General features: G+C 43.1%; 6 protein-coding genes across 8 annotated transcripts; 3 read left to right on the forward strand and 3 right to left on the reverse strand.

Moving 5' to 3' along the window:
• The first annotated feature begins 2,009 nt into the window (after nt 1-2,009).
• Nucleotides 2,010-6,630, forward strand: LOC6614559 (regulation of nuclear pre-mRNA domain-containing protein 2). Of its 3 annotated transcripts, XM_032723695.1 has the most exons (9): nt 2,010-2,472; nt 2,530-2,656; nt 2,805-3,255; nt 3,314-3,472; nt 3,537-4,307; nt 4,427-4,550; nt 4,614-4,721; nt 4,784-5,323; nt 6,502-6,630. In XM_032723695.1, the coding sequence occupies exons 1-9, from the start codon at nt 2,319-2,321 to the stop codon at nt 6,567-6,569; spliced, it is 2,502 nt and encodes an 833-aa protein (XP_032579586.1). In that variant the 5' UTR covers nt 2,010-2,318; the 3' UTR covers nt 6,570-6,630. The 3 variants fall into 3 exon arrangements, with proteins under 3 accessions (XP_032579586.1, XP_002038987.2, XP_032579580.1); XM_002038951.2 differs by lacking the exon at nt 6,502-6,630 and having other exon boundaries at nt 2,319-2,472; nt 4,415-4,550; nt 4,784-5,994; XM_032723689.1 differs by lacking the exon at nt 6,502-6,630 and having other exon boundaries at nt 2,319-2,472; nt 4,784-5,343.
• Nucleotides 6,631-7,508: 878 nt separating this feature from the next.
• On the reverse strand, nt 7,509-8,440 carry LOC6614560 (basic helix-loop-helix transcription factor amos). Its single transcript, XM_002038952.2, has one exon. The coding sequence runs from the start codon at nt 8,100-8,102 to the stop codon at nt 7,509-7,511; it is 594 nt and encodes a 197-aa protein (XP_002038988.1). The 5' UTR covers nt 8,103-8,440.
• A 2,661-nt stretch (nt 8,441-11,101) lies between these two features.
• LOC6614561 (solute carrier family 12 member 9) lies at nt 11,102-16,433 on the reverse strand. Its single transcript, XM_032720368.1, has 7 exons — nt 16,085-16,433; nt 15,862-15,996; nt 15,053-15,396; nt 12,906-14,173; nt 12,654-12,845; nt 12,412-12,591; nt 11,102-12,349 (listed from the first exon to the last, which is right to left on the reverse strand). The coding sequence occupies exons 1-7, from the start codon at nt 16,347-16,349 to the stop codon at nt 11,908-11,910; spliced, it is 2,826 nt and encodes a 941-aa protein (XP_032576259.1). The 5' UTR covers nt 16,350-16,433; the 3' UTR covers nt 11,102-11,907.
• Nucleotides 16,434-17,340: 907 nt separating this feature from the next.
• LOC6614562 lies at nt 17,341-17,934 on the forward strand. Its single transcript, XM_002038954.2, has 2 exons — nt 17,341-17,536; nt 17,605-17,934. The coding sequence occupies exons 1-2, from the start codon at nt 17,363-17,365 to the stop codon at nt 17,782-17,784; spliced, it is 354 nt and encodes a 117-aa protein (XP_002038990.1). The 5' UTR covers nt 17,341-17,362; the 3' UTR covers nt 17,785-17,934.
• A 1,209-nt stretch (nt 17,935-19,143) lies between these two features.
• Nucleotides 19,144-21,844, forward strand: LOC6614563 (probable ATP-dependent RNA helicase DDX23). The gene is made up of 2 exons (XM_002038955.2): nt 19,144-19,375; nt 19,439-21,844. The coding sequence occupies exons 1-2, from the start codon at nt 19,209-19,211 to the stop codon at nt 21,738-21,740; spliced, it is 2,469 nt and encodes an 822-aa protein (XP_002038991.1). The 5' UTR covers nt 19,144-19,208; the 3' UTR covers nt 21,741-21,844.
• A 14-nt stretch (nt 21,845-21,858) lies between these two features.
• On the reverse strand, nt 21,859-24,529 carry LOC6614564 (cysteine-rich protein 2-binding protein). The gene is made up of 5 exons (XM_002038956.2): nt 24,054-24,529; nt 23,842-23,993; nt 23,612-23,786; nt 22,313-23,544; nt 21,859-22,247 (listed from the first exon to the last, which is right to left on the reverse strand). Exons 1-5 carry the CDS (start codon nt 24,461-24,463, stop codon nt 21,892-21,894), a joined length of 2,325 nt encoding a protein of 774 aa, XP_002038992.2. The 5' UTR covers nt 24,464-24,529; the 3' UTR covers nt 21,859-21,891.
• Nucleotides 24,530-24,694: the final 165 nt, after the last annotated feature.

Genomic DNA, 24,694 nt, shown 5'->3' on the forward strand with positions numbered 1-24,694 from the left:
ATGACGTCGGCGCCCAAGGGATTGGCATGAAATGAGCAGGATAATCATTATTCTCAATCATGTATTTCAGAAACTCAGTTCATAATTGAATTGAGAACTCTAGTTATTCAAACTGTGAAATATTCATATTTCCCAAACTTTCAAGCTTTACCAATTACGCAGTCAATCAAATCGTTGAACTAAGTTAACTCACCTTTTTAGCTGATTCTTCCGATTTGATTTTTATCACTTTCCTTCTCTTGTTTCCTTTTGCAACACTTCAAGCCACTCGAAATTCCGTTCCAGTTTATCTAATTTTTTTATTGAGCTGTGGACACAATCAAAACGAAAGTCCTTGAAGGGAGAGCAGCAATTGAAGCGTTATTTTTTTGCTACGGCGCATTTCCTTGGCCGTGTGGCGTCGCTGGTCAAATGGCCAGAGCCGTAAGCGAGCCGGATGAAGGAAGTCCGGGCGGACTGGTCATGGATGTAGAAGTGGGACTGGGGAGTGGGACTGGGAGTGGCACCGACACCGACGTAACTTGGCACTGGGTCAGTGGCGCAGCGTGGGATTGCCGTGGCTGCCGCTGTGATTGGTGTCCTGTCTGTGAGTCTGAGCCAAGTAATCAGAATAATTACATGGCCCTAATGGCAACGAGGAAGAGGAGCTGGCAGAAAAAAATGCAGGACACTTGCTCATTTTGCAGTTGGCAGGCAATCGTCTGGGGAATATGGGACGGCCTACGGAAAATTAAATGTACAACTGGAAAAATGAACATTCCGCTATCATATTTCGCCCATATTGCTCGAACCCTTTTAAATACATCTCACGAACATAAGTATTGCTTTTCTTGGCAAATATTTGGAAATTCATGTAACATACGCTCTAACCAAAAATAGTATTTATCGAATAAAATTGAGTTCCCTTCGCAGGGCTCACGGACAAAGGATTTTTATGGATTTTTATTTCGTATATACATCCTTGGTATCCGTGACAAATATTCAGTGTTTTCCCTCTCTTCCCTGCTAAATAATATCTCTACTTTTTGATTAGTTTTTGTTGCGCCCCTGTCTGCCGAAATAAAATTAAGCCGCACAAAATCCAAGCAACCGCAGGCGGTGAAGTAAGCGTGATCGAGGAAAACTCACGAGAAAGGACACACTTGTTGCTTACTCAAGCGGAAAATGTGGCATTTATTTGAGCCACAAACACCAAACTACAAACTCGCTGGGGTGCCTAAACCTCATTTGCCTTCTTACATTGAACTTTTATATTTTTATTTTTTGATGATTTTATGATGTTTTTCTTGCTCATCCCTGGTCAGGACACCATATGCCGGCAACTCGGTACAGTAGCAACAGCAACGTGCAACAAATCCCCAACGCGTTTGAACACAAATCGTTATCAATGAATTAAAGCAAACAGAAGCGTTCACCATACCGGCAAAATGTGCGAGAGTTGCGATAGCGTCGGTAAAATTCACACCAAACTGCTGTAGCATCCGCGTCGCGTTCGAATCCTTACAGGATATTTTCAGCGTGTGCGGCTTGCTTATATAGGTTCACCGCTGTTAAGCATTCGCTCTCTTTCTTCAGGGGCGCATGCAGAGGGGTTTCGATAAATATTGCTAATCTAAATGTTTGTTTCCAATGCTTACTAGTGCTAATAAGAGTTTTGAACATATTTAACTACATTTAATACCATGTTATGCCAAGTTAGGAGCCCAAAATTACCTATTAAAAGAAAACGACATCAGGCGCTGTTCTCAATGATAGAGCTCTGTTAACGTTGATAATATGTTAGCTCAAGCTGAATTAAAACTCATTTAGTGAAAGCTTATGCTGTAACCATATTTAAATAAAATGCACACAGGTTTTATTGTTCACATAATAATAATAAATAATAATACATAATACACATTTTTAAATACATCCAAGTTCTCAACCCGCCCCCGATACGATTAATATCGGTTAGTCCCTTTTCGGCCAGCGTTGTAATCAAAGATACCGATAGCATCGCCAGCTTTTGTACCACCTCTAGGTAAAGTGGGCACGATTTTTCTGTTTTTTACCGAATGCTATTATTTAAGCCAACAAAAAAACGCTACAGTAGCTCAAAACGGCCGGGAAAACGTGTGGAAACCATGCGACACTTTGAAAATGTCAACGGTTTGAGGAAAATTCGAGCGGGAAAAGTGGAGTGAGCGATAATTCATTGAGTGCGCGTGTGGCGAGAAGAAGAAAAGTGGAAATACAACGCTGAAAATTAACAGCGGCAAAAAACGTAGTAAACAATTGTAATGCGCTGAGCATCCAGCCGCCAAGTGGGATCGATTAAAATGACGGAAACCTTCGACGAGGAGCTGTTCGAGACGCGACTGGAGGCGCTAAAGGACACGCAGGAGGGTATCCAGCAGATGTCGAACTGGTGCCTGCAGCACCGCTCTAACCACAAGAAGATCATCCAATGCTGGCTAAACGTCTTCAAAAGGGGTGAGTTCGCAGCGCTCGCCCGTGCCGCACAAGCTAATGACGCCTCTATCTCTGCAGTTCGCGTCGACCACCGCCTGGTCCTGTTCTATCTGGCCAACGATGTCATCCAGTACAGCAAGCGCAAGCGCTACGAGTTTGTGGAGTGCTGGGCCACAGCCCTCCAAAGGGCCACCACCATGGTGCGGTAGGTATTCCCAGCCGGAAACATAAGGCACGACTATCATTTTTATTGAAAAACAAACAAATTCAATCCACTTTATTCTTAAACTTTCGACTTCTTTTCAATATTAGAGCCATACTAATTAACCTTTCAAAATGTCTTCTTCCCCCAGCGACGAGCGCGTCAAAGATAAAATCCTACGAATCTTCAAGATCTGGGAGCAGCGGGAGATCTACAATGAGGAGTACCTAAGCGACTTGAGCGGCCTGCTGAACATAGCGCCGCCCAAAAAGTCCCAGGTCGATGTCAGCGACGAGTTTCAGAACGCCACACTGATCGCCCAGGTGAGGGAGTGCGTCGAGCTGGCCGAGATCACCGACAAAAGCATGCAGAAGCTGCCGAAGCCGCCAACCTTCGAAATCGAAGTCATCAAGCAGCAGCTGAAGGACAAGAGTCACTCCGGGAACATTGAGAAGGAGGTGGAGCGCTGTGTAGCCTTCATCAATGCCTACAATAAGAACCTGCAGAACGAAATTAAAAGTCGAAAGGCGGTGCTGGCCAGTATTGAAGCAGCGAAAAAGTTTTACGAGCATCAGGGAAAGGAAGTCAAAGTGGTAGCCAGTGTAAGTTGAATCTATTAAGCTATCAATATTACAAAGTCTAACTAATTAAATCTTACAGGCCTATAAGAGCTTTGGTACGCGCATTAAAATTGTGAAACGAAAGCTGGACGAGACCATACCCAACCTGTCCAGTCCGATACCCTCGCCGGACGTAAATGCTCCATCACCCGAACGCGATGCAGATCTCCAACTGCCCGAAGAAAATAATATACCACTGGTACTTATATCAAACAAAATAATAATTGATTCCAGTCAAGTTTATTCATTTATTTTCTTTGCAGAACCTTTTTGGCGGTAGTATTAATGGCTTCACGAGTTATCTGGATGGTGGCAAGCTGCCCTTCGACATCAACGATTTCAAGCGGGACTCGAAAGATAGGGGAAGTGCCATTGAGGTGATTGGATCGCGATCGGACGACGAGGCATACGTGCCGAGTGCCAATTTTTACAAACCGGAGCCTATTTCCAGTGCCGATAGCGGCTCCATACCAGGTCTTGGTGGATCAGCGATATATACGCCCGATGCGCCCCTGTTTGGTTCTAACAGCCAAGACCAATATATCCCGCCTCCACCATCGCATCTCTACGGTGATAACGGAAACGGAGGAAGCAGTGGTGATCCTTCCGACCAGTACACGCCTGCACCCATGCCACCGCCACCACTGCCACCGTCGTTTGGACCCTCCAGTGGATCGGCAGATGATTTCAACAGCACGTGGAATATGAGTATGTCGTGGACGCCGCTGGACTCTAGCCTTAATAGCAGTGGCGCTAGCTCTTCTTCGTATGCAAATCAATCAACTCCCCATTCGCCGCCGCACTTTGACAGAAAGGCTAGCTCGACGGCAGCTCCGATCGAATATAACGAGCTTCTACATACGAATCCTGCAGCGCTGGGCGCCGAGGACGTAGACCATCGCACCTTGCAGCTTCCCCCGGCGTTCGATTTTGGCGCAAAGTTGGGTCTGAGCAAAGACAAGTCCAGGCAGTTGGTGGACATTGATCACAGAAATTTAATATCACTCACTGGATCACCTGGCGGAGCAGAAAAGGTAACGTTTATAGTCATCTTATTTTTCTCACAACAAATTGCCGGAAATTCTTACTTTATGCAGCATTTTTAATAGTTTTAGTTAAATATTTTATGAATATGTGACAGTCTTCCTTACAGGACTTTGCCAGCGGTGATGTGGATTACCGCATTGTCCCGAGTCCCAACGATGAAGGTATCATGGCCCCTCCTGGCAACAACTACGCAAAAAGCAAGACCTGTTCGCCGCTTAAATCCAATGCTAGTACGTACAAGTAAAAAAAATATAAGTTTTACAAATTAAAACGAGTTTAATCCTTTAAAACAGGCTCGTCATCTGAATCGGATCGTGTAGATGGAGCTACTCGTTATGATCCTGCTGATATGGTAATTGATATGGATATGTCGGATGACGATATTGATGAGTCACTGAGAGGTAAGTTGAAAGCAATCTCCCTAGGGTAATGTTTATAACTTTTAAACTATATGATCTTTTAGAGCCCAAGGAAGATAGTGGAGATGCCGAGATTGACGCCAATGGTGCATTGACGCCATCGCGTCCAGTTTTGCTGGAAACTCCGCCGGACTTTATAAATCCGTGGGACGCGAACAACAGTTTTATGGGGCCGCCTTTGCCCGATGAAGAGGATCAGCAGCAACACCATGAACAGCAGCAAAATCAACAGCAAGAGCTTCAACATCACCAACATCAGCAGCATCAACAGCAGCAGCCCTGGAACCAAATGAATCCCATGCAAATGGGAGGAGGTGGAGCACCGCCACCTCCGCGACCACCATACGGACAACCTTTCCCGCCCTTTCAGCGCTTCCCCGGTCCACCGATGAACGGTCCCGATGGAATGCAGCGCGGGCGTGGACGAGGTCGGGGATGGAATGGACCCGGACCAGGCCCTTTTAGACCGCCTTACCAACGGATGCCCGGACCGGGATTTGATGGACCCGGACCAGGGCCGCGACCATTTTTTCCTAGGGGTGGCGGGCCTGGCGGTCCGATGCGTGGCCGCGGGCGTATGCGTGGTAAAGCTTGGATGATGTAATTACGTATTTTATAGATTTACAAAAAGAGAGAAACTAGTTTTAGATTTCACTTATCTCACTTTGATTTAATTTAACAAAAAAGTGTATTGCATAGAACAGATAACTCAACCCCACACATTTCTCTTGGTTTCCCTTTGGGCGGTGGGCAGATGACGTTGGCAGAAGATATTGTACATTGCTGTGTATAATATTACCTAGCCATGGTTGTTATTGAAGTAAATTCATGTGATTTTAAAAAATATATAACCTGAATTCTAAACAAAAAGCCATCAGCAATTGAAGTGAAAGTTAAATAAAATTATCCACGAGACCCGTTCAGCTATTTTATTATGTAAATTATTAAATGATGACTAAATATGATAACGCGAATTGTTTCCAATCAGCCAACGTCAGCAGCCTTCATCAAGGGGAATCTAGGACAACACGTGCAAAGACTTTACACTTACACCCTCGACTTAACTTATGTTTGTGTATTGACATAGATTAAGCATATAGTGTATGATTAGTTAATGCCTTCGCTTTTAGATCCTAGTGCTAACCATAGACACTAGTACTTGTAAATAGTTATAACGAAAAGTAGTCCAAAAATTAATTGTTAACGTAATTCAAATATACTCTTCACTAATGGTCAATGATATTAACTTTTTAAATATATATCGATTTGAATTTGATTTAAACTACTTTATAATGAAAATCCAAATATAATGGTAATAAAAAACACCTTTCAGCAATTTCGTCAGATCGTTGTAATGGCATTTTTAGAACTATGTTTTCCGATCTTCGTTATTTTCAAATTTACTATATATCAATTAAATAAATATTTTTGGATTAGCTACGATCCAGTTTAAGGCATCTCAAGATTTTATAATTCTATGAAAACGGGATATATTATTCCTATTGGTGGCATTCACATCCATCGATCGTTGAAATCAAAGTATCACTAAAAACGAGACAACCGTTGCAATGATCTGACTAATTTCAAGAGTAAATAAGTTTGTAAGAGTATATATAGTTCTTGAGAATTACATTAACATTCTGCCTATTTGAAAAACATTTTAAAAGGCTTATCGAATTTATTGACCACCTAATTAGTTTACTAAATACTTACTTATATATCTAACTATATCTTACTTATTTCGTTGTGCATTCTATTCCAGACTTAGTGAAGAGCAATTTCTCAGATTTCTGTGGACTCAAGCAATATACCATAGTTATAGTAAGCTAAGTTAACAATCTGTATTTAGTTCTATAAATACAAACATCAATGTGATATTTGCAATTGAAAACTGTATCCTACGATACGTGTTTTGTCTTTCTGGATCCTCGACTTCATCCGTTTCAGATAGATCCTCGCTCGGTCCACCCACAGTTCCCATAGCACTTACAAATGACTATGTTTAAATCAATTTTCGTCCAACCTTCGAAGGATCTAAGGCAGCGACTGTGTTTATCCTCAGTGTTTACCTGTTGACGTTTGCGGCATTTAATCACTTCTGTTTTGGATTTCCCTCACTTTGAGTCGGAAGCGGAACTCATTAATTCTCGGTTGGTTACTGATGTTGTGACCTTTCGTTTGGTTCGTGGGCGTGGCGCTCCCTACCTTGCCATGCCGCTCTCATCCTTCAAGGATAACAAGGATACCCTTTTTCGGGCTGAGATGAAAGCGTGGCGAATATAAACAAATGTGGAGGCATCAGTTGGATTGATAAATGGAGTTTTCACATTTTTATATATTTATGTAAATTTATAAGTCTGATAAGTTATTTACATTTCAGTACCAGTACCTATCATCTTTCTATCCTTTTTAAAATAGTTATTGTATTTTTTCCTTTTACTCTCTAAAAATATCTGCTTTAAGTTCTATATATGTACCAGCACAAAATGCAAAGATACAATTCACACAAAATATAAATTTCAAAGTTCGTCCAACATTATTTTTTTTCAAACTCCACCATTTCATACCATATGAATTTAAAACAATGTAATTGATATTTTATTTTAATTTTTATTAGAAAATTATTGCTTGAATTATTTACAACTATGATAATAAACGTAAAACTAACAGCCTTTATAAGATTTCCACTAGGATGAAGGTGTTGCTGCAACACAGCCCGCAAAGGAACTTCCATTTGAGGAAGAAAGGATGAAGGAGCGCCCACACTGGCTAGTAGTCTCTGGAAAGCAACGTGACCAGATCCCCGATGTATGCCTGCGCCATTTGCAGAGTTTCGTATTTGGACAGTCGCCGATCGTGCCCGAGTGATGGAACCACATCCCTCAACTTGTCGAAGGCATCGTTCAGGCTGTTCATCCGCCTCCGTTCCCGAGCATTGGCGGCCAGTCGCCGCTTCTTGAGGACTTCGCCACCGAATCCCGCGGACGATGAACTGCTCGAAGAGGCGGAGGATGCAGATGAAGACATGGAAGTGGACAGCTTGTCGTATGGCTTGCTCCTCTGCTGCTTGTTCCAGTACCTTGGACTTCTGCCCTGGCTCTTGCTCAAAGGATTCGCTTGGTGGTGCTGCTGCTGCTCCTGGGCACTCAGCATATGCTCCAATTCCAGGACAGACGGCGTATCGTAGTACATCTCCAAGGAGCAACTGTTCGCTCCGTCCGACTGGCTGTCGCTGGTGCTGAACTCCTGCTGGTACATGAGCTGCTCCAACTGCTGGAAGGTGTCGTTGCCCAGGAACTCGGGAATCGCTGGGGCCTCGTCGGGGAAGTAGAACTGCTCCATTAGCTCGTTGTTGGTCAACATGTTTACGTTTGCAGGCTCAAAGGACAACTGAAGTGGCTGGTTGAGGATGGGTCTTTATATAGCTGCCTGCCGATTATTCAGCTCTCACGTGATTGGTTCACTCCATATGTCCTGTTACCTGATTCGCTGCCTCAAGCTGATCCGATCCGCTCAGGTACCCGAGTGCCAACCTCTTGAGGATCAGCAGCACAGCCCGTGCCCTAAATTGGCTTGCGGTCAAGACGTTTAATTGTCTCTGGCTGCAACTCTCTCCCTCTTTCTCCCAGGTATTTACTGTATCAGCTACAGGTCGACTCCTTTTGTTTGACCTGTCATTTGGCTACCGTCTGTAATCATACCTCTTTTGTTACTTGCCCTGGAATTGACTTTTTATATTCAAATAAATTTAGCCAAGGTCAAAATGCGAACGCACAAAAGACTCTGGTCATATGGGAATATTTTCCACAATGTGGCTCCCTCGAAGATCCCCATGGATCATCTTGGTTGCATGTCTGTGGTCTAGTGAGTGGAGTGCTCGACTGGTTGGTTGGAAACCCCATTTCTCGGACAGAACAAAGAGCAACAATTGTGCTTGTGCGGTTTGTGACTTTCGATTTTAGGCGGTTGTACTTACTTTATTGGGTCAAATTTAAGTGGGTGTATTAATAGTAGCTTTCTCCTGCTTTACATGGCCAAATTACAGGAAGTCAAGAAGTTTAAAATTCAAAAAATCATGAAGAAATCTAAGAAAGTATCACCTTTAATAAATTGCATTTGTAAAAAGAATTCTTGTTATCAACATACTAGATTTACCTCCTTTAAAGTGTTCTTTCATGGAAACTAAAAGAATACATTATCTACGTATATTACTAATAATTTTATTTTATTTAATTATTGCATTAAATATTGCATATTTAATTTTTAAGAATTTATTATTTTCATATTAACGGATTTGAAATGTGTCATATTAACGCCTTTACTGGAGAGTTACTACTACTCAAACATGCTGAAACCATTCGAGTGTCCTTCGAAACTTTGGCGCAATATGTTGCACCCTCACATCACATACTTCCAATCGAATGCTCTGGTTTCCACGTCATAGTCATCTTGGGATCAAGCCCACTTTCAAGTGACCGCATCGAAAGGCTAATTAACTCCACAGACTCGCAGCATTAGAGGGAAAATCAATTCGAGGAGTTCGCTGAATTTCTAAGGAAACCGAGCAAAACAATTGGAAAACACTGGCCGAGAAGCGCCGAGCATGGCTAAAGAGTACAAATGATGCCACTGCAAGATGGCCCAGATACTTCGCCCAAATTGTCAAGGAACAAAGTCCCGAGCCGACAAAGGATCCTGACGTTTGATCTTGACGGTGATGATGATAGCTGATGGATCGATCGATCGCTCGATCGGTTCACTTTGTTAAGAGTGCCACGCGACCGCAGCTTAGTTGAAATCCTGGCCCGGATTAGGCATTATGCTGCAATATTTTCGGGAGAAAGGTTCGCGGATAACCTAAATATCTGCAACGCCTTCGAAAAGAGGTTCTGGAATTTCCAATTAGCATTTTTCTGCGCTACCTGGGACCTCGATCCTGTCAAAATAGCAACAATAGGTAGTCGGTTGGTGGGCGGTTCTGGTTGAAAGTGGGAACCTCTCTCCGCACTCCATATCCATACCCGTTTGTTTCTTTTCTTCTGACCAACAATAGGTCACCTGATGATAATCTCGGATACGTCGGGCAGTTGCGTGTTTCTGGGTTTTCCCTGCCAGATTAATCGTTTTCGTTTTGCGGATTAGTTGTTGGCGCTAAATTGCGAAAATGAGATTAGAAGTCAGAGTCCCGGGGTCACCAGGAATTCCATGGGAATCTCTTCTCGCCCGACACTTGTTGATTCCACTCTTTGTATTGCAATGCCTGAAAATGGATCTTTGTTTTTGGTCCCATTGTTGGTCAGAAATGGTTCAGACCTAACTCCATTGTCCTGAGCATAATTACCATGTAATAATCTGGAATTATGAATTATTATATACAAAGATTTGTTTGTTTCCAAGTAAATTCGTTGTGGTCACAGATGTGCAAAATTTTCCAGACAGTATGTCTAGCAAGGACTTGAAATGAGTGCTTCCAGCGAAAGCGGAGAATTGGAATATAATTTTTAATTGCATACTTTAAATGTTCTTAATAATTAACTTTGCTGATCATTATTTTATTTAAATGTACGCCCTATAATTATTTCTTAGGCAAGAAATAGTTTCCTTCGCTTTAAAGAGAGGTTACAAGTAAAAGTTATAAATATTTAAATGTTTTGCTTAGATCCCAGTTCCACAAAACTCATGCCATAACTTACGGCACACTTCAAGGTCTAACAAGGATATATGTTTAACCAGGCCGGCTAGTCCTTACTATCAACAAAATGTCCGTTGGGCTGCCAAGGATAGCGCCCCGAAAAGTGTCAGGCAATTGCGAGTGTTTATTGGAATTTATTGACACTTGAGAGGTGATCGGGATAAAAACAGTTACAGAAACGGAGAGTGATCCTCGAAAGGACGCGGGCAGGTAATCGGGGCCAATCCCGAGTGCGACGCCGACCTTCAATGATAGGTATCATAAATTGTCATCACATAAATAGTGAAACAACAGGACCAACCGTATCCCCGGTGACATTTATGACTCTATTGACCGTCTGCCGCTGCTCCTGATTTCCTAGATGCTCCTGCTGGGCAATCAGTGTCCTCTTACACGTGACCCGCTCCCCTATCTTAATAAGCAGTTAATGGTAGCGGTAAGCGATTCACAAACAAAGCTAAAGCCAGATAAGAGCCGCCTTTTTGAAAAGGGGAAGTGTTAATGGATGCTTCGATAAGGAAAGAATAAAACAATGAACAGGATATCGCTTCATATAGTGGCGAAAAATCCATTTATCCTTTGTTAGCGAAACCAAATAACTGAAAATCTAGTTTTTTATATATGAATGAATATACGATTTTGTATAATACCCAGTAAAAATCCAATATCATTTACATAAATACATATCGCTAAGTCTTTATTTAAAATATTGGAAAGAACCGATTACAATGAATGCTGTGATCAATTATTATATTATTAGCTATATATATATATATTTATACACGCAAAACACTTGTCTACGACAATCGATCAATGTCCGTCCGAGCTGTGAAGGTCTTCCAAAAATGGATTACAAACTAAGTGCAATATGAAATCATCAATTTTACAACCACAATGGAACGCGGTTATCTAATACTTTTTGTCCTGTGGTGTTTTTAATCGTGAATTAGTAATAGTAGATATTTATAATCAATCACAAAGAGGTTAATATCGGTGTGAGTTCCGTTGGGGATGAGTTTTGAATATGATATTAGTTATCAGTTGAGGGATGGTCCACGTGGGTTCGATTAAATTGTTGCAATAGTACTCTGATATGATTACAAATTTTGATTCGGAATTTACGACATTGTTTTGTGGGTCTGTGCGAATAAATATTAAATTAGCTACAACATAAAATTAACAAACTAAAGGCATACTACTTTTATGGGGTGAGGCAATGCAGTTTTTTTCTTCTAAAAAGTTTGTAATTTTTAAGTAATTACAATCAAATAATCGAGTTATATGTTTGCCCTTTCGGCGTCGGCGACATGTGCATTCCAACTTAATCGCCTCACCCTAATGTATAATGTTACTCGATAAAGCTACGAGCACACAAAAACGCACACAATGTTGGAAATACACCCTCACAATTGGTTTATTCCGGTTGCACTCCGGATTTTATCACTCATGGAAACGCGAATATCTTCAATTCGAAGCCTAGAGCGTTGTGGAGGTCACAGTGCTGACACCATGGACGAGAATGGTGGGCGGTAAATCGGCGGTCAGTTCGGTTAGCAGTTCCATATAGCTGGCGCTGCGTTGCGCGAAATCCGGCGCCGAGAGCTTCGGCGGAGCGGCCAGATAGATGAACGATAATGCCGTCTGATCGGAGCGTTCGCGTATGATTTGATTGGCACGCTGCATGTAGAGAAGGGAGCGATTCAGGGTCTCCTCGCCCACCTCGTCATCATCCTCCAGCACCACATTGTCCGCCTGAGCGGTGAACTGCTTGAGGGTGCGGGCATGTCGGCTGAAGTCGGTGTCCCGGCTCCATTCCTGGATCTCCACAATGTCGGCCGTGATGCGCAGCTCCTTAAGAGACTGCTCCAGCTTCATTTTCGAGAAAATCTCAATTTGCGGTGTCTGAGTGTCGAAAGTGCTGTGTAAAATAGACGATAAATACATTAAATGTTTATAAAATTTTGTATTCATTTCACTTACCCCACTGTCCGCTCGTCATTGGCCTCGCACAGGAAAATCCTCACTCTCAGATGCTTCCATTTGGCCAGCATAATCACCGCCAATTGCATCATGAACAAAGACACCATATCGAAGGGATCTCCAGATGTTGGATTGAATATATTTATGGGCCACACATCAATGTACTTCACATGTTTGCTCCTACATTCAAAAATGTGCACCTAAAAATGTGCTCAAGAATTAAAAGTGCATTTTCTACTCACATGGAAATAAAGTTTTTGTCCAATCTTTGGAAATTTCTGCACAAGCACAGATTCTTCTTCATCCTAAGAGTGTCGCACAGGATCTGAACGTACTCCTGAATTTGGAATTGCTTCGGATCGCCATCGCGTCGAATGGGGAAGTTTTGAATTTCGCCATTATTAAAGTCATCGGTTTTATAGGGGGAGGAACCGCTGAAAAAAATGTACATAGATAAGTTTTGTAATGCTTGCAGATAAAAAAGTTATACACACTTTTGAAAAAAGTCCCTGGGAGCCTCGCTGTCGTAGAAACCCAAGATAATCGTGTTTGGTTTCATGGCTCCAATTCCTGATAAGCGAATCAGGTGCTGGACTCCCTCGCGGATGCTCCGACTGAGAGTGACCTCTGTAAAGGCCTTGACTCTCATGTGATCTAGGAATGACCACCACTGCTGGTTGTCCTCGGCATCTTCGATGCCCTTGAAGTCACCCAATTTGACATGACCAATTATGTACAGACCGCTCTTTTTGAGATCATTTACAAAGTCCACCAGTGGACAGCAGGAACGTGGCGATGACACGAGCAGTAGGATCTGCGGACGCCAGAACTTAACGTGATCCTTGCGGGGATCCAGCATTAACAGATACTTCCGCACCTGGTGGAACATCAAAGCCTGGGAGATCGAGCCCCATTGAGCTGCCTGAGTGGCAGGCGAGAACAAATGTAAAGCAATCACCAGGATGAGGCACAGTATAATGCACGAAGAGGCGTAGATGAAGTTAATCACAAACATCATGATCAGAGTGCCCAGTAATCCAACCAGACAAGTGTGCCAGGTGAAGAACTTAAATAGGGGCCTGAAGTTTGGAGCTCCCGTGAGTTCAATGCCCAAACAAGCCAGGTTGGTGGCTAAGTAGGAGAGCATGAAGAGCACCGAATTAATCTGGGCGATGATGTTGAAGGATCCAATCAGCAGAATGCACTCCACGAGACACCAGCTCACCGCAACCGCTGCAATGGGATTGCCCTTCCAAGTTCCATGAATCACAAAGTTCAGAAGACTGCCAAACACTTGATCCTTAGACAATGCCTCCAGAATCCTGCTTGATCCAATCAGATTGCTCAGACTTGTTGAAAAGGTGGCGGTCAAAATGCCGATCGCCGTAAATGGCGGCCAAAGATTCACGGGCATCAGGAACAGGTAATTGTTCTGCATTGTAAAGTACGGAGTCGTGCAGCTCATGAGGAAGGACAGGATGATGTAGGAGACGAAGGTAAACGCCACCGCCGAGAGAGTGCCATAGGGAATACTCTTTGATGGGTTCTTCAGTTCTCCGGACATGTTTGCTCCCGCCATTATGCCAGTGACTCCGGAAAACAGCACACCGAAGGTGGTGGAGAAGTCTACTTGCTTTCCATTCGACGTGTAATCGCGACCATAGTGGGATCCAAGATTATCCCGCAGCGTTGTGGCATTCAGTCCTGTATAGTCGAGAAAAGTTGTGGTATTCGATAAAATATTGTCCCCAGGAACGGGTATCTGGAATAGAAGAAAAGTGTTAAGGTATAGTGCTGATGTTGCCAGAAAGGTTGTATATACATGCTTAGTTTTTCATTACTTGCAGTCCGGCACGCTCTTTAATGACTCAAACATTCTTATCAGTTTATTCAGCTTATAGTCTGCCTGCCTTACGAGTATTAAATAAAATGTTCTTGAAAATATTGTTTTTTTAAATAATTGGCTATGAAGGTCAACCTTGAGATAAAGATTAGATTGTGGATAATCCTTTTTTTAATCATGGATATTTCTATGTCACATAAAAAATAATTCCCAAATAAACTTTAAAATACATTCAATTTTTGCTATAATGTCCTATTTACGGACCCATTATGATTCACATATCAAATACTTGTAATTATCAGGAAAACATTTCGGTTAAATCGACTTTAAGTAATGTAATTAAAAAAAGATTTGTGAATCAGCCAGGTATTATAAATGCCACACATAAATGATAAAATGTGTGTCCAATTCCAACCAAGTATTTATCACCCCGAGTAAGTCCTGACCAAATATTTATAATAAGCCCGATTTGATCCCAAGATAGACTAGATATCAGTATCACATTTAAATTGATAAGAACAACAGGGCTTTTCCTCAACGAGCAATAGCTACACAGCAAAAAAAAGTAATTTCATACTATATCATACCATATAATTATGAAAAGTTGGTTAAAAAATTTAAGGTCTTTGAAAAATTAGTAGCCTCACATATGTATTATTCCCCTTATTTTGTTGTATACCATTCTAATTCTTTTATGTATACATAAATGGTATTGTTAGTAGCTGTTTGTAAATAGTGCAACAAAATCTTATCAATGCATGGAAAGGCTTTTCTTCTGTGTACCAAAAGATATCTTACCGTGTTATTGGTGGCGCCCACAATTAGAAAACTAAAGTACGTGGCGAACAGGCAAACGGTCACGGTGGCCAAAATAATCACTGACGTCTTGGCGAACAGAGCGGCGCCCACCAGGCAAACCAGCAGTTGCAGGGTGTTTATCATGCTGCTGGTAAGGAAACGCCACCAATCCCCATCCGGTAGGTGGGAGTCACCGCTCACAAAATGGCCACGCGGTCCGAAGTTATCCATGATGCCCTCAGTGCAACCGGATATGGCCATTGCAGATCCCACCACATTGGCAAAGAAGAAGAGGGTTCCTATCGAGCCACCAAACTCCAGTCCCAGCGTTCGACTAATCATGACTGCAAAAAAATGTGATAAAATAAATGATTTAATGAATGTAAACGAGAAAAACCAAAGCAGAGCGTAACGAATTCGTCTATTTTTAAAGTATTTCATAGTCAGAGATACTAAAAAAGTAAAATCAATTACCATATAAAATATTTGACAAGTCGTTGACTTAAAAACATGCAGTTTTGCATGTATTATTATTGTTTGTAAGACATACAAAATATATTAAAATGTAACTTTTGTGGTTATTTTCAATTAATGTACATATTTATATACATATGTACATATACATATGTACATTAATTGAAAATAACCACAAAAGTTACATTTTAATATATTTTGTATGTAATTTGTAATGTTTGTAAAGTAATTTACTTATTAAAAACAAAGTAAGAGATTAAAAATTAAAATATGAATAAATGAGAATTATAAAGTACTTCTGAACCATTTCTGACACATGTTAGTTAGTTACTCACAATAAACTCCCCCTCCCTCGATGGCTCCATTGGTGGAAATGGCGCAGACCGAAGCCACCGTGAAGAGCAGAATTCCGTAGGCGATGAGGAACTGCAGCAGGGTTACATACAGGCCCGCATTTCCGACGATGTAGCCTGAACAAAGAGAGTTAAATAGTGGAAAAGACCGAGATCAACGGACCATCACAACAAGTGTTTTGTGACGTCATCGCCGCGCACTTACCGACTCGGATGAAGACCAAAGCACTAAACATGGACAAAGCCACCGGGCTGAAGACTCCGGCAAAGGTGCCGAGCGTACGGCCACTGCGATCCGGGTCCTGCATTCCGAACTCCACATATCCGTCGCCATCCTGCGGGGTGTGGGGGCGATCGCCACTGTTTTGGCTGCCGCCGAATAAGGATCCGAAACTGCGGAAAACACTGCCCGTACGACCACTACGGGAATTAGCTATGGGAGCCGTCTCCTGCTCCGCGGAGGCGCTCATCTCGATGTCCGTGGTGCGGGTGCGAGAAATCCGGAAACACTAAAGACGTTTCAACGAACGCCTACAATTTCCAGCTGTCGCAGACCAATAAGAATAATCACAACCATGGGCAGAGCATAGAAACTTTTTAACGGGGTTCTTCATGCAAATAGTATACAGAAATTTATTTATCGCGCATGAATGTGCCCTTCATATTGAACACTTATAATGTGCAATCATAAGACTTATACGACATTATAAATGAGTTAATAAAACACTTGAAATTTCGATGTAGTAGGTATTTGTGGATTTTCCAACCCCCCAGAACCCCTTCTACGACCATGTTTTTAAAGTCACTCAAATAATGTGGCAGCGCACTTAAATATACTAAGCATTAAAATATAAAAAATACTAAACTATAACAATATTTGTGCAGTATATATCGCATATGAATTCAGATATCTTTAAAACCTAAATCATAGTCTTTAAACAAATCTGCAGTTGTTGGATAAAAAATTTCGTCGGTTTTACAAATCTATTAAAATTCATTTAATATAATATCAAATAGTAAAACCAGTGTCAAATAAATAGTTTTAACAACAATTTCGGCGGATATAAGATTTTTATGTGTTAATGTAACAAAATAATAATATAATAAAATTTTAGCAATCACTGCAATGTTAGGCAATTAAGTTTATGAGGGGTAAACAATTGAAAAAATTAAGAAGGTGAAACATTTTATGGTACATGAATAGTACAATAACAACCGATAAAGCTAACTTAATAAATGCCTTAATAATGAATGTACGCAAAGTTAATAGTCAAGTCCAGATATCACTAATTAAAAAGACTGCTAAAGAAGAATCATTTAATAAATGACCAAGCACATTGATTGTCTCTAAATATAGTACCTAATTGGTCGGCCTTCTTAGAAATTGATAATAAAATATGGCTCTTCACAAAAGATAAGTTTTCGGTCCGTTTTTTTATAAAAGTGAGAGCCCAATTGGAGAATATTTCATTGGCCAGATATAATGAAGGCCTTGCAAATCGCTCTTGTATTTTCGGCTATTGTGGCCATTGCCTTCGCTGCAAATGCCAGTTGGGGAGCCAAATTGTCCAGCAGTAAGTTGGTCAGCACTCAGAACGTGACCATCTACAAGAAGGCCAACCAATATGTGAGCAGTATCATCAGTTTCCCACTGGCGGTGATTAGAATTATACCTTTTATGAAGAAATATTCTTAACCTTCTTATCATAATTCATTATTAAACAGGGCCAGAGCAACACCAAAACCATTCGGTACATTAGCATAACTGATAGGTTTACCAACAGCTCGGGACCGTACTCCACCTTGTGGTCCGGTGGGCCAGGATTCATCAGTGCCAAGGTCAATGTCACGAGCCAGTTTTCTCAAGGAATCAATGTGACTGCTCAATTTTGGGTGGATGCCTAAACCTACAACTTTGCCGGAAACAAAATTTTACAATTTTCTGTTTTGCAATGTAATTTAAATGTAATTCCGAACTGGTAAATAATTATTTTCAAATCCCAAGTCGATATGCTACAAACAAAATAAAAAAGACGTCTTGAATATTGACAATAATGTTTAACGAAGTGGAATTCAACACATTTGATTTAACTATTGCTTAAAAAAAAGAAACTGAAGTCTATGACTTATTCAATTTACTTCTGTAGTTCATTTAGACATATAAAAATGTCATAGGGAAAACAGCTTAAACAATTTTTGTTTATTTGTTTCGTTTTTACTGTTATTTTAAAAACCCTAAGGAGTAACTAATTCTATTTATTAAGATTTCAAAAGGAATCGTTCAGTAATTCCTCTGAACTTAACCTAATGTGTGATAAAGATAAATGAGACCAAGTGGTATCTTAATTATAAAGTACAAAAGAAAATGTAATATGTTATGTTATCCTCCGTGTAAGGAGATCGCTGGGGTGTACCCTCTTCAGTCTTCGGAGAGAGATGGGATCAGCTAGGATAGTTGCTAGTCGGTTCGGGTGGGCCATAAGCCTGTCGGCATAACGGCTGCTGTGGAAATTAATCTGATCCCCAAGAAGGGTAACTTTCAGATCTCTTTCGATGACTATGTTCGTCACGTACCAGGGGAGCCCAGATGCGTGACGTGCAGCTCTTGACTGGACCACACGGAGCCTATTAAGCTGGGATGGCTCAAGATGGGAGCCCTCCTTGCGGTCGTGTGACGAGCTTGATGTGGGGGAGGTGTGGCCCTCCGTGCTGCTTCCGCGATTGTAGCTACGAGGTAATCTACATAAGCTTCCAGACTACTGCATGTGTCAATGGGGATGTTGAGATCAACTGTGGCCTCGATGTGCTCCTTGAAGGCCACAGTATTTGCAGTAGGTGACAGCATTTTAGTGACACCTTTGAAAAGCTGAGCGTCTTCATCCAGCACAAACAGCAGGGGGAGATGGTCAGACGACAGTTCTGTCAGGGTTTGCACGTTGATTTCTTGCTGTCTGAATCCTTTGGAGATCCCGAAATCAATTGCACTTGGAGTGACACTTGTTCGAAAGGGATAGCAAGTAGCTTCTCCAGTTGCAACAATGTCAATACCTTTGCCCGCCAGAGCGGAGAGAAGCACCCTGCCTCTAGTGCACATCCTGTAGTTTCCCCACCATCTGTGCTTTGCGTTCCAATCACCTGCCGCTAGGAACTTTGTGCCAAATTGAGAGATGATAAGCTCAACGTCAGCCTCCGTCCACCTGAGGTTATCGATAAGTGTGTTGTTACCGATAGTGGTTTCCATTGGTATTTATGGTACGGTCCCATTATCAGCTGTTTATTTCCGAAAGCCGAAAAAGTTTACAAGTTTTTAATTAATTTGGAAAGAAAGAATGGTTAACGATAAAAAGCGTCGCTCACGATCGCGGGAGCGTCACAGGGAGGATCGACCGGCCGTGGGCAATCCGCGGGATCGAGAGCGAGAGAGGGATCGTGTGAGGGAGCGTGATAGGCAGTTCGAAAGGGAGAAGGACAGACGCCAACGTCGCTCGCGTTCCCGGTAGGTTTTACTTTCAATTATGGTGAAATAAGTCTCATAAACTCATAAACTCATGTGTTCCAGAGAGGATCGCAACAGGCGAAGGTCACCCGAACGTCAAAGGCCTAGGGATAATGTCCGAGAGCGGTCAAGAGAAAGAGGTGGTGGCGCCGGTGGTGGAGGAGGAGGTGGTGTGGAAAAGAAGGCCAAAATGGATAATGGCGATGCCCCACCCAAACCCTTGATTGTTGACGACGAGGAGCAACAGGTCGGCAAGGAGGCAAAGCTGAAGAAAGAGCCGCTTTCGCTGGAGGAACTGCTGGACAAAAAGAAACGCGAAGAGGAAGCCAGAAGCAAGCCAGTTTTCCTCACCAAGGAACAAAGAGCCCTGGAGGCCATCAAGCGACGCCAGGAGGAAGTGGAGCGCCAGCGAGCTGCCCATGATGCTGCCCGTGAGCAAATGGCGGCCGCCAGCAAGGTCAGTATCTCTATGGGCACAGCCATGGCATCGGGAGCTCCGCCGCCGGCAATCGTGGCACCGCCACCCAAACCGGATCGGCGGGAACGAGGAGGTGGTCGGGATCGAGGCGACAGGAATGACAGAGGCGAACGTGGCGATGACAAGCGAGCTGAAGACCTCACCCACAAAGACAAGGAAAAGGAATTAGAAGCCATCCGAGAACGCTACCTGGGCATAATCAAGAAGAAGCGCCGTGTTCGCCGACTCAACGACCGCAAATTCGTTTTTGATTGGGATGCTGGAGAAGATACCTCCATTGACTACAACAATCTCTACAAAGAACGCCATCATGTGCAATTCTTTGGAAGAGGAAATGTGGCCGGCATCGATATCAAGGAGCAAAAACGTACCCAGAGCAAATTCTATGGAGATCTTCTGGAAAAAAGGCGAACCGAGGCTGAGAAGGAACAGGAGAAAGTGCGACTAAAGAAGATGAAGCGCAAGGAGGACAAGCAGAAGTGGGACGATCGACATTGGTCCGAAAAGGAAAATGATGAAATGACTGAACGCGATTGGCGTATCTTCAGGGAGGACTACAATGTCACCATTAAAGGTGGAAGAATTCCCAATCCCATCCGAAGTTGGAATGAGTCCGGATTTCCCAAGGAGATCATCGACATTATCGACAAAGTGGGCTACAAGGAACCCACGCCCATTCAGAGGCAAGCTATACCCATTGGTTTGCAGAACAGAGATATTATTGGCGTCGCTGAGACCGGTTCCGGTAAAACATTGGCATTCCTCATACCCCTGCTCTCTTGGATTCAGTCCCTGCCCAAGATCGAGCGTCTGGAGGATGTGGACCAAGGACCCTATGCCATTATCATGGCTCCCACGCGTGAATTGGCCCAGCAAATCGAGGAGGAAACAACCAAGTTTGGACAACCATTGGGCATACGAACTGTGGTCGTTGTGGGTGGTTTGTCAAGAGAGGAGCAGGGCTTTCGCCTGCGATTGGGCTGCGAGATTGTCATTGCTACGCCAGGTCGTCTTATCGATGTGTTGGAAAATCGGTATTTGGTGCTGAACCAATGTACATACATTGTACTCGATGAAGCCGACCGTATGATAGACATGGGCTTCGAGCCAGATGTTCAAAAGATCTTGGAGTACATGCCCGTCACCAACCTGAAGCCCGACACCGAGGAGGCTGAGGATGAAACTAAGCTGATGGAGAACTTCTACTCTAAGAAGAAGTACCGCCAAACCGTGATGTTTACGGCAACGATGCCTCCGGCTGTGGAAAGATTAGCTCGCACGTATCTCCGGCGACCGGCAACGGTTTACATCGGATCCGTTGGCAAGCCGACAGAGAGAACAGAGCAAATAGTGTACATGATGGGCGAGAACGACAAGCGCAAGAAGCTCATGGAGATTCTTTCGAGGAAAATCGATCCACCAGTTATTATCTTCGTTAATCAAAAGAAGGGCGCCGATGTTCTGGCTAAGGGTCTGGAGAAACTGGGCTACAACTCGTGCACACTGCACGGTGGCAAGGGTCAGGAGCAGAGAGAGTATGCTTTGGCTGCTTTGAAGTCAGGCGCAAAGGACATTCTGGTGGCCACCGACGTCGCTGGTCGTGGTATCGACATCAAGGACGTGTCCTTGGTCATTAACTATGACATGGCCAAGACCATCGAGGATTACACTCATCGTATCGGTCGTACCGGTCGTGCCGGCAAAACCGGTTGTGCCATCTCGTTTGTCACCAAGGACGATAGCGCTTTGTTCTACGATCTTAAGCAATGTGTGTCTGCAAGTCCTGTCTCGACCTGTCCGCCGGAGCTAATGAATCACCCGGAAGCGCAGCACAAGCCGGGCACGGTTGTTACCAAAAAGCGCAGAGAGGAAAAAATATTCGCCTAAATTTGGCACATTCTAAGCAGAAATACTTTAGGTTAAAAGTTAAAACTAATAAAGTTGGGTATGCCAAAAGCCATGCCTTGGCAACCAAAATTTCACTTTGGAAATAGTCTTTTGAAACTTAAGATTTATAAACCATTTATTTGAACAGGTCTCATCTTTGTAATCTCAAAAAGAAGGCATTTCTGCTCTGTTTCGAGTCAAGAGGCAGATACTTGTCATAAAAGTCCAAGATGATTTCCTCCATCTTAAATCCGAATTTCTGATACAACATGACTGCTGCGTTGGTGGCGGAAACATGCAACGTTATGTCCTTGGACATACATGTCTGGATAAGGTGATATAACATGAAGCTGGCGATGCCACTGCGTTGCCAGCACGGCCGCACCGCCATGAATGAGATGTAGGCCTCGTTGTAACCTACGTCGGGCACAAGGAATCCGCAACCGATGACCAGTTTCTTGTACAACGCCACTACGCTGTAGTCCGGGTAGCTGAGACACTCGCTTACTAAAAGAGAACGGTCATAGAAATTCAAACATTGAAATAGCTAAAAAGAAAATCATGAAACCCACCATCAATATTTGGCCAAAAAGTACTTTGGAGTAATGCGTTTACCGCCGGAATATGCTGCGGTCTCACAAAACAGAAGTCGATGGTAGATCTTGTGGGATTAGATCCGTTTACTCGATGCTGCAGCTCGCACATAAGCTTCAGCCATGGAGGAGCCATCGTTTCGCTCCGAAAGATGAATGGATGAAGAACTCTTTGAGAGTAGGGCGATTCAAAGAGCTCGTACTGAGTGCATCCCGCCAGGCGGGCGTGAAAGGAGCTCCTTGCATCTTGTCGTGAATGGGCTAACAACTGATATCTGTCGAGAATTTCGCCCTTCTGATGACCCAGCATCTTTAGGCGTGCTCTTCCCAGGGGGTCTATGTGCTCGTCCAAGTTGAATATGTGGCGATTGTGGTCCCTTTTCCATTTTCGAAGAGAAAGCTTTCGATATAGACGCCGCACATAGGCAGGTATGGGTATTTGGCATTGATGCTCCAGTGCGAATATTCTATCGAGTCGTTGGTACAACTTCTGTTCTTCGTATGCATTCATTAGTTTGAGATTTTCGCTGGGAATGGCCATGTCATCGGCATCCTGTGCCTCCTGCAACCAAGGCCAATTTCGCCGTGGTTGTCTCACAAATCCACTCGGTTTGCAAGGCTCTAGCATAGATGATTTGCTATTTGTCATGACATCTTCATCTTGCATTATCTCTTCCAGTGGTTCCTCTTTGATGCTTTCGCTTGCCTCTTGCGCCTGGTAATTTGTAACCTGAACAATACGTGGCTGATAGTCTGGTGATTCGTCCTCCTCTGGCTTTTCATCTTCTACCTCGTCTTCTTTTTGTTCCTCGCTGCTTTCGGCTGCAAGTTCTTCAGTTGATTCGGGTTTGGCCTTATCAGTGGTATTTGGTACGGCAAAAGTTGTATCCATTTCAAAAAGACCTTCATTATTCAAAGGTGCGTGAAGCAACGGCTCGGTCATGAAGAAATCACTTTTACCCGCTCCAATCATGGGTGGGGGCATTATGCTTGGTAGGTTACCAAACATGGTAAAATCATCATATTCCAAACTTTCAGCCAGAAAATCCATCAGCCCTGCTTGGACCATGCTCATGGGCTGATTCTGTGGTTCTTCCTCCTCCTGACTTGGTGGCGCAACATTTTCTTGAAGAACTGGTGGCCCTGGAAGCGGTTCCTGTAACAAGGACGAAGGTTGTGTTTGTATTTTTGGCAGACGTCCCATGTAGGGACTGCAATACAAATGAAAGAATTTAATGAAAGGTACGCATAGTTGTTTAATGTCTTTAATTGTCTTACATAGTTCGCGCACAGCCCTCTTTTGAATTGGGTTTCTCAGCTTCCGTTTTAATAAGCGATGGGTTATCCTGGGCATGATCCGTCACTGAGATCTCGCTGCTACAGCTGGTCTCGTCCGCTGCGGGCAACCGCTTTTCAATACGCATTTGTAGCCGCAGCTGTTGCTTTTTCTCATCTGAAATGTGGCGACTTGTGAGATCTATTATTTCATTAACTTAAATGGCACTTACATTCTCTGAGAACGCTTCTTGGGGTTTGAAAGGGATTGGCCAGTTTCCACCAGCCGTTCCCCTGAAAGACATCCAGACCGGACTGAAAGTACTCCGGACTGTTGTGGGACAGAGCGCCGGATACGGAACCAGTCCATTGCTTGCGACGCCGCCTGAACAAGGGGAATAAATTGGATGTGGTCTCTGGAAATTATAGCTTTACGAACACTTACACATTGGGACCGAATATGAAGTTCCAGTTCTTGTCCACAAAACTGATGATGTGCGTGCGCCAATGGAAGAATCCATGGTGTCCCAAGCCCTTTTGTTTGATGGACAGATTGTAGAGCGTTAGGGTGAGCACCAGCAGCCAAGGTATCCTTTGGCGCACGATCACTTCTTTAATGGGTTCTATATCTGTGGGCCCGGCCGATTCCTTTGCTTTATCCAGCACACACTTGACGCACGTGAACTCGAAGAAAATGTCGCCCAAAAGATCTCCGGGCGTGCAAGCATGCGGCAGGCATTTGATGTGGACCATCCGCCGGCATTCCTGGCATTCCAGGTAGTTGTCGTCCTCCACCGTCAATTCGCAGTAGCGGCATGGTCCCTGGGGATCATCCCAATCACTGGGCCGATTCATTTACCCAGTAAAACAACACAAATTGCAAATTAAAAACAATCAACAAAACAATGTGTTGCTTATGTGTTACCGTTTCGCACTTTTGGTTTTATACCATATACATTTGAAGTTTACATTTTGAAAATACCAAAAAACCGCACTGTGCTCGGTTCAAATTTGTAACCGTATTTTGAAATAATTTGAATTGAGAAAACTAAAAAATAATTAATTTGTATTCTTAATTGATCTCAA

Source organism: Drosophila sechellia, chromosome 2L (assembly GCF_004382195.2).
Source record: "Drosophila sechellia strain sech25 chromosome 2L, ASM438219v1, whole genome shotgun sequence".
Taxonomy (NCBI): Eukaryota; Metazoa; Arthropoda; class Insecta; order Diptera; family Drosophilidae; genus Drosophila; species Drosophila sechellia.

Excerpts from the sequence above, each read along its gene's own strand:
- LOC6614559 (XM_032723695.1), top strand. The coding sequence starts at position 2,319 with ATGACGGAAACCTTCGACGAGGAGCTGTTCGAGACGCGACTGGAGGCG. Across the intron at positions 2,473-2,529 it reads GCTAAACGTCTTCAAAAGGG|TTCGCGTCGACCACCGCCTG; the intron begins GTGAGTTCGCAG and ends CTATCTCTGCAG. Across the intron at positions 4,308-4,426 it reads CACCTGGCGGAGCAGAAAAG|GACTTTGCCAGCGGTGATGT; the intron begins GTAACGTTTATA and ends TCTTCCTTACAG.
- LOC6614560 (XM_002038952.2), bottom strand. The coding sequence starts at position 8,102 with ATGTTGACCAACAACGAGCTAATGGAGCAGTTCTACTTCCCCGACGAG.
- LOC6614561 (XM_032720368.1), bottom strand. The coding sequence starts at position 16,349 with ATGAGCGCCTCCGCGGAGCAGGAGACGGCTCCCATAGCTAATTCCCGT. Across the intron at positions 15,997-16,084 it reads TTTGGTCTTCATCCGAGTCG|GCTACATCGTCGGAAATGCG; the intron begins GTAAGTGCGCGG and ends CTCTTTGTTCAG. Across the intron at positions 12,846-12,905 it reads CCCAGGGACTTTTTTCAAAA|CGGTTCCTCCCCCTATAAAA; the intron begins GTGTGTATAACT and ends CATTTTTTTCAG.
- LOC6614562 (XM_002038954.2), top strand. The coding sequence starts at position 17,363 with ATGAAGGCCTTGCAAATCGCTCTTGTATTTTCGGCTATTGTGGCCATT. Across the intron at positions 17,537-17,604 it reads TCATCAGTTTCCCACTGGCG|GGCCAGAGCAACACCAAAAC; the intron begins GTGATTAGAATT and ends ATTATTAAACAG.
- LOC6614563 (XM_002038955.2), top strand. The coding sequence starts at position 19,209 with ATGGTTAACGATAAAAAGCGTCGCTCACGATCGCGGGAGCGTCACAGG. Across the intron at positions 19,376-19,438 it reads CAACGTCGCTCGCGTTCCCG|AGAGGATCGCAACAGGCGAA; the intron begins GTAGGTTTTACT and ends CATGTGTTCCAG.
- LOC6614564 (XM_002038956.2), bottom strand. The coding sequence starts at position 24,463 with ATGAATCGGCCCAGTGATTGGGATGATCCCCAGGGACCATGCCGCTAC. Across the intron at positions 23,994-24,053 it reads TTCATATTCGGTCCCAATGT|GCGGCGTCGCAAGCAATGGA; the intron begins GTAAGTGTTCGT and ends CCCCTTGTTCAG. Across the intron at positions 22,248-22,312 it reads TTTTTGGCCAAATATTGATG|TAAGCGAGTGTCTCAGCTAC; the intron begins GTGGGTTTCATG and ends GTTCTCTTTTAG.